The following is a 7,370-nucleotide window of genomic DNA, read 5'->3' as shown; positions in this document are numbered from 1 at the left end:
GCCACTTTGGCGGTCGTCTGTGCCCAACTCCCGCTGCTGCTGCGGATGGGCCGAATGGCGGGCGGGCGTCGTTCACCCTCCCCGCCGCAGTGTACCGGTGCGATGGCCGATCCGGCCCCGCTCTGATGCGCCACGCGTCAGCGGGGCTGACGTTGCCACCCGCTGACGCCCGCTCTACACTCTAAATGCCATGGACATTTTTGTAACTTGCTCCGTACAAATTTGTAACTGAGCTCTGGACTTCTGTACGCGTAACTTGCCAGTTACAAAATTGTCCAATTTTATGGACAACTGTACGTGTGAAGCCAATGGACAAATTTGTGGTCAGCAATGGACAAAATTGTAACTGATTAGAGCACAATTTGGGACTTTGGATTGCACCCCTAACGTCCATACCCTGGGGACAATTTGTCTGTAACCCTGGTTACTTTTCTTTGCGGAAAATAATTCAGCGGCTTCCGAAAGGAAAATGGCATATATTACTGCGAAAAAGGTCCCCATAATCAAAAACATTTGGGTCCAAAGGAATATGGTGGCCATATATATTCAAGCAGCAGGCTACAATAATAACATTATTTACCATGATTGTGTACATAAATGGAGTTGTTAAAAGATTGATTTTGAACTGTCATGGCCCGTTAAAAACAGTTGGGTGACTGTTCAAGCATACACTGCTAAAAGCAAAGGTTTATACAGTAAGCCTAAACATATTTTGGATAGACACTTATTGTTAACATACCTTGACAAGAGTTAAATAGGCTGATAATTAGGATATTTTCCTTTTTCTGTTGTATCAGGCAGATGATTGTGTATCTCTTCTATTTAAAACTACACAGTTTTGATCACTACTCAACCATACAGAAAAGGGTTAGGGATGGACTTCTTGCCATCTCAAACAATCGGTTATAAACTGTCTTGCTCGGACTACGCCATGATCCCGTCAACTGCATTCTTTTGCCGAGTCACAAATTACTACGGAACGAATGTCAACAATCCAATTTCACTTGGAAGACGATGAAATATTTATAATTATTTTTTGTACAAATAAACAACAACTGACAACTTAAAACAACGACGAACTGCGTTGTTCGCAGACAGCACAGCTGAGTGTCATCTGTGCATCTGCCATTACCTCCTCGACCTCCTCTTTCCCCTCTCCCCTCCACTTCTGCTGGACAGTTGTTTTTGTTGTGCCAAGCATGAGATAGACGTTGAAAAAAGTTCGCCTTTCTTCGTCTAGCTGACTTGCCCGTTGTATTTAGCCTCTTAAAATTGATATGAAAACCACACCTTCTTAGCGTATCTGGTTTCTGCTTGGTTCGTGCAGCTACTTCGTATATTTTTTTTCTCCAGGTGAGAAAATAACCTAACCTACCATTCGGCTACTATTTGGTTTTGTTTATATTTCAATCTTTTATTGCTTTGCCTGCGTTTTTCCTGTGTATTGCGTAGGAAAAGAGATCTATTTCTCTTGAATTTTCACTCAAGTTATATTGTTCCTTGAGTGGTTACAATTTATCATAAATCTAGTGTGCTCAAAGTTTTTTGCTTTCTCTTTCTCTGTGACCAGCTTGTGAGATAGTGTTCGCAACTTGTTTGTCTTGGTCCTGTTGTTCACATTGTGTTGATTATCTGTTGCAGGTATGTATGGGGGCTGCACTTTGTCATCAATAGATATCCTCAGCTCTGCCAATGCCGACAGAAGTTTGTTCACGAGCTTTTTGCAGTTTCAGGACTAGTGAGGCCATGTTGCACTAGGTAAGTTGTTTCCGTATTCTTTGAGAATCTTTCTATATCCTATATAAAGGTTGGGTTTATATTCCGATGAGCTGCACATAACATGTTTAGTGCTGCATGACCACAATCATGCTTTGCTGTTTTTTTTAACCCTCACGATATGCGCAGCTGCACTGAACCTGTTAAGAATCTTCAGTTACCATAACATGCTGTTATCAATTCCAATGTTACAATCATAATATTAGTTTTATGTGTTCACACCTATGTCTAGTTCTACAAACATTCTGTTGTTCAATGTTTGTTTTCTATCATCATTGCAGGTCTGGTCTTCACCTTATGACGTATTTACCTGCTTTCTGGCCTGAAGGAACCCTTTACAAAGAAGCAAAAGGTGGTGGACGTAAGTCTAATGTGTCACAATTTTTGTTCTTGATATCAACTCTTTTCAACAATTTTAAAGTATGCTTTTTTCTTTTGAATGTTTCAGTTTTATCTGATGCCACTTGAAACTATCACTTTAAGCCAGCTGAACCAGAACTGCATCTGTACTGTATAGCTACACTTGCCAATTTCAAATCAATATAATTTGCAATTTTGTACCTGTGTGCTAATTGAACATTACTGAATTCCAAAATGTCATAAGTTAAGTACCACTGTTGCCAAATATTTTTTAAACAGAAGGCTACTTAGTTTTCTTAACTTTCAAAATGAACTGCATGTTTGGATCGATTTAGTTTCCACAATAAAAGACCAATGTAGAGGAGTAACTACTTTCTTCCCTTTTCACTTCCATTTTGAAGAACGGCTTTTGCAGCCACAGCCCTCACAAATATAGTAAATCTTACACAATAAAATTTATGACTTGCAGAAGGAATAGTGGTAAACGATTATTCAATCTAAAGACTTTTATTGTTGTCTTGATTACAGGTAATAAGGTAATACAGGTTATATGACTCAAGTCATTTACAGAATAATAACTAGGTGTCAGATATTTAAATGAAATATTTTAAACTTAAAAACAAAAAATAATTTTAAAATCCCAAAATAAGACTACAGGAGAGCACTTGTTATCTCCTAGTTAAAATCAAAGATGAAAAACAACATGGAATAAAATATAAATGATAGAATATCAAGATTGATAGAAGTTAACTTCAAGAATAACAGAAACAATTGAGGGTCAAATATCTTTTCATTAGAATCAATTACAGTTAGCCTCATTTAAAAAAACAACAACATAATATTGATATGGAAAATATTAGATCTATTTTGATGTTAACAGTCTGTAAGCAGCCACACAAGATGTAGGAGCTTCATCATTGTTTTCAAATACCTTATACAAACATGTTTGTAGAAATCGGAAGAAGAGAGACCATGATGGTGGGTAATGAACATAAAACACAAAGAATGACTTGAAGAGCAAATCCAAGGCTCGTACACTGGGAATAGCTTCCAGATCAATACATTTTGAATCCATTATGAGGAAGAATTTCAGAATCTTCTTAGTTAGTGGACTGACGATACCAATCAAATAAGGTTGAATGGGTTTACCAGCCTCTTCCCTCTTTTGCTGGACGTAAAGTGATATATTCACACTAGGCTGGAATAGAAAATTGTTAATATAATTGTAAATAGTACATTAAAATAGGATTGGTCATTGGGATTCTTACTGCTTTGATGACAATCAGCTCCTCAATTTGTGGAGTTGCAACAGAATTCGATGCCTGAGCTTGTTCATTCCTTCTCTGGTTTCTTTGACGTTGTCCTCTTCTTCCAGTAACGCGAGGTCCTTGCTGTGGAGGATCAATAGGGTGGGGCAGGTAGTACGCCAAAGCTAAGCAGGCAGTTAGCAAGTCTATAACAAGAAAGAGAAGTTATTTAAAAAAAAATTACATGCACCATCATCTTAAGTCTGTAGATTTGATAGAACTTCTTACCATCTTCAAAGGGAGGTGGAACTAGAATCTTATCTCTGCATACTTCTAATATTTTGGGACACAGCTCTAACAGCTCAGCACACATATCCTGTGCATTAGGATGGATTCTGGAAAATTCTTCTGACAACTGGAAAGAAACAAAGATATCAAGAAAACACTTAGTTAATTAAAAGTGCACACTTACCTTCACAAGCAATTGCGATTTGAGACTCACCACATTACCCTTATAATGTTGAAAATGAGGAAATTTTTCCAGAATTGCAGTGATACTTTCACCCTTTCTCCTCATGTCGCATCTGATTGCAAATGTAGCCGCCATGCCGTCCAAAATGGTTGTTGCATTGTTACGGTCAGGATTTAAGCATGCTAACTTTTGAATCTAGAAATATATCAGTAAGTTAAGATCAAGTTAAGATAAAATTCATGAATACCTAAATAATTAAACACTTACATTCACAGAGCAATCAACAGTTCTAATTTTTTTGGTCTTTGACTTTTTCATCTGACTTTTCCTTGATCTCTGGTCCACAGGGAGCTTATCTTGAATGCGTTTCATTATGTTGTTCAAGTTCAAAAGAACAGAAGACTAGGAAGACAGAAGTAGACAGTTATCAATCAACAGGAGACTCATTTACAAGGGGGACAGTTGGTATACAGAATCAGTTATAAAACTTAACATTATAGAGACATGAGACTTACCCAGGGGTCTTTCCCTTCTATCTCAAAGGGTCTCTGGTATTGAGGGTAAGCAACAACAATACTTTTGGCCAGCATTTCTCTGGTTGCCATAGATACCTCAGTGGGGTGCCTAGAAAAATTAAGAGGAGAAAATGATAATTAGAAAGGTCCCAAATAAAACATAACATAAATTAGAGTTCACTTTTAATTAAAAAAAAAAACAACAGAAAATCTAATCTATGAAACCTTACTTTTTGTAAGTCCAGCAGATGTGGTTCATTAAAACTCTGTACACTCTCTTCCTCCATTTATCAACAAGTAACCAGCCATCTTTTAAGTACGGCACGAGCTGTTTGACATCCTTATCTTTCTCAAGAACTTCATTAACATCCAGCTAGGCGAGGGGAAAAGTTTATGAATATACAAAACCAAACTAGAGTCATTAAAAAAGTAAATAAATTTAAACTTACAATGGCTAGGTGAGGTTTTAATTCCTTGAGAGTAGAAGAGTCTTTTAAAAATGAAGTGAGTTGAGTTGACAAGAAGCTTTTATTTTCACCCTCATTTTCTTTGTCACTGCCATCTTCATTTTCACCTGTGTCCTCATCTGACACTCTATTATCTGAATAATTACTTCCACTCTCACTCTCAGTATCATTATCTTGATAAAGCACCTCCTTGCTTGTATGTCCTCTTTTCCTCAACTGTTTTGGTTCGGCATGAGAAGTTGACGCACCTACATTGATGTCACTTGACTGCTCAGGTTGAGATGATTTAGAGGCCAGATTTTCCTTCTTTTTATTCTGCAAACAATTATATGAGATTGAGGTAACACAGTTCTACGAGGAAGCATGTAAAATTTACTAACTATCTATCATACCTTTGACTGCCTTTTTTCTTTAACCATGCGTTCAAATGGGTTGCCCTCGTCACCTGTAGCATAAATTGAATTAAATACACTATGGAGTCAAATTCTGTTGCAAGACACAATCTATTGGATCCTAACTAACCAAATATTTTTCTGTGTCTCTCTAGTTTGTTTACGAAAGCATCTTTTTCATAATCAGTATAGTCATCTAATTCCTTTTGTGAGAAGTACGGTAATAATACCAAATACTTATTTGGGGCTTCCTCAGATGATACACTCACATCGTCAACAAATAATGGGTTCTTCAAATAAACAATCACATGACGAATTAAAAAGAAAGAACAATTAGCATTAATTGAAACGTTTCACCTGACACATACCTTGGACAGTTCTGATTTGACCCTGTTAATAGTCTTTATATAACCTAAGGGAAAGTTAAATGCTTTCAATTCTGCGTCAGTAAGACTCATGAAATCTTCGCCTGTCACTTGCTGCGCTGTAGCAACAAAACATAAAATAAAATGGTTAGAGGGAAAATGATACTTTACAACAGTTTCAACCACAAGACTTCGAGGAATCTTATAAATTATCTAACCTTTGAGCATATTAACGACGTCCGGAGTAACCCTATAATTGTTTTCGAGCACACGAGCAAGTCCCTCCACATCCAACTTGTCCATGGCGACTTAGTTGTGGTGAGGTTAAGGTTAAACACGACCCGGCCGGCTACTCCAACCCATCGATTTCTACGTACGCAGGCGCACGAAGGCACGCAACGGCTCACCTGAAAACAGAAAGAATGGCAATAAAATATAATGAAAACCACACGCTTTGAAGGAAAAGTTACTTTACATCTACGCAAAGCCTATTTTTCGGGAAGTTAAGTATGCAGATCAAGAGTGAGGTTGTACGCCTACTGATATTTGCTAAACTACATAAAAGTTTTTTGAAACGTAAGAAAATTTGGGTTTCCGATACAAAGTAATGAGGTGCGACAACACTTCAAAGAACGTAAAACTTCACCACAATTTGTCAGAGAGCCAAATTCAAAGCATTTAGATCGAAGCAGCGCAGGCCAACGGTCGGAACTCAAACTCAAACCTCAAACTTAAGAAAACGAACTTTCGCAGCCGTAACTGGCTGACAACACCTACCAACCTTAACACTTATCCAAAGTATAATTGTATAAGAACTCCGTGTCTTATCAAGTTCTAGTAACTATGATTAATTATATGCGACCGAAAATAACTTAATAAGACAAGAAAGCAAGGAACAAACAAGAAAGAAAAAAGATGCTGAATAAATAACAGTACTGTTGTGTTCACGATAGGGAAGGCCAAAGGTAGCTGGTCCCTCAGGCCCACCCAGAAGCCCAAATGACCGCCTCGATCCCTCGATCTTACTAGCAGCAGCAGAGGGAATGCCCCACCCCCTCCCCTAGCCTCCCCTCTAGTGTTTCGCTTCGCGGACTCGACGATGACGGGTGACATGTAGTCCATGGCAGTTGTCACCGTCGTCGTCCATGCGTTCACGCGGGCGAGCACTCGACCCAGTGAGATGTGCAAGTCGAAACGTTGTCGTTTCGACTTGTCATTTCTCACTGGGCGACATGAAGGGCAAATAACCAAATTGTGCAGGGCGGGCGGGCGGCACGGAGTTGTACTGCGCGTGGGGTAGTGCGGCTGCAGCGAGCGGATCTGAGCGTAGAGCACCGGCGGCGCCCGGCCCCCAGCCGTGCCCCGTGCCCGCAGTGCCCTGCCCTGCTTGCCCGTTCAACGATTTAAGTTAACGTTTATTTTGCGTGTCCCCTCGTCCTCGTCCCTTGTGCGTCAGGTCAAGACGTTGCTGTGCAGCTGTCTGGCCTTTCCCCGAGCCATCGGCCCTCGCAGCCACGCTTCGCGTGGCCACACAGCCACGCTTCCCGTGGCCTCCGGCCACGCCTCTCGTGGCCCCCGGCCGCCAGTGGCCCGTGGCCCACACGGATTTTTGCCGTTCCCCGCCCGGCGCCAGTCCGGGCCTGACGAGGTGCTGTGGGGTCTGGCAGGCCGCGCCCATTGGCTGAGGGGGGAGGGGCTGGCACGGGTGCTGCCGATGTTCGTCTTCAGGCACGGGGCCAGGTGCAGCAACTACTCTCAGCACGCCCAGGACCCCCC

At 40.5% G+C, this 7,370-nt stretch overlaps 1 protein-coding gene and 1 long non-coding RNA gene across 4 annotated transcripts in view; one reads left to right on the top strand and one right to left on the bottom strand.

The window, feature by feature from the left end:
• Nucleotides 1-184: 184 nt before the first annotated feature.
• Nucleotides 185-2,500, top strand: LOC113214848 (uncharacterized). The gene is made up of 4 exons (XR_003303856.2): nucleotides 185-1,353; nucleotides 1,642-1,758; nucleotides 2,058-2,137; nucleotides 2,225-2,500. It is a non-coding gene; the product is annotated as an uncharacterized LOC113214848 (long non-coding RNA).
• Nucleotides 2,501-2,623: 123 nt separating this feature from the next.
• LOC113214849 (uncharacterized) overlaps nucleotides 2,624-7,370 on the bottom strand; it is a 5,943-nt gene continuing 1,196 nt past the window's right edge. The window contains exons 1-13 of one of the 3 annotated variants that reach the window (XM_026434347.2): nucleotides 6,241-6,567; nucleotides 5,813-6,001; nucleotides 5,598-5,713; nucleotides 5,360-5,519; nucleotides 5,230-5,282; nucleotides 4,820-5,152; nucleotides 4,601-4,743; nucleotides 4,371-4,479; nucleotides 4,123-4,257; nucleotides 3,886-4,050; nucleotides 3,672-3,798; nucleotides 3,405-3,589; nucleotides 2,624-3,334 (exon numbers count right to left, since the gene is read on the bottom strand). In XM_026434347.2, coding sequence (XP_026290132.1) covers nucleotides 2,999-3,334; nucleotides 3,405-3,589; nucleotides 3,672-3,798; nucleotides 3,886-4,050; nucleotides 4,123-4,257; nucleotides 4,371-4,479; nucleotides 4,601-4,743; nucleotides 4,820-5,152; nucleotides 5,230-5,282; nucleotides 5,360-5,519; nucleotides 5,598-5,713; nucleotides 5,813-5,897 — 1,947 coding nt within the window. In that variant the 5' untranslated portion in view covers nucleotides 5,898-6,001; nucleotides 6,241-6,567 and the 3' untranslated portion in view covers nucleotides 2,624-2,998. Of the gene's footprint in view, nucleotides 3,335-3,404; nucleotides 3,590-3,671; nucleotides 3,799-3,885; nucleotides 4,051-4,122; nucleotides 4,258-4,370; nucleotides 4,480-4,600; nucleotides 4,744-4,819; nucleotides 5,153-5,229; nucleotides 5,283-5,359; nucleotides 5,520-5,597; nucleotides 5,714-5,812; nucleotides 6,002-6,240; nucleotides 6,568-7,370 lie in introns of those variants that run through there. The other 2 variants (XM_026434346.2, XM_026434348.2) reach the window with 2 other exon arrangements.

Source organism: Frankliniella occidentalis, unplaced genomic scaffold (genome assembly GCF_000697945.3).
Source record: "Frankliniella occidentalis isolate FOCC.00 unplaced genomic scaffold, Focc_3.1 Scaffold367, whole genome shotgun sequence".
Lineage (NCBI taxonomy): Eukaryota > Metazoa > Arthropoda > Insecta > Thysanoptera > Thripidae > Frankliniella > Frankliniella occidentalis.
The sequence above is the reverse complement of the archived record's forward strand: the minus strand, read 5'-3'. Positions and strand labels throughout refer to the sequence as shown.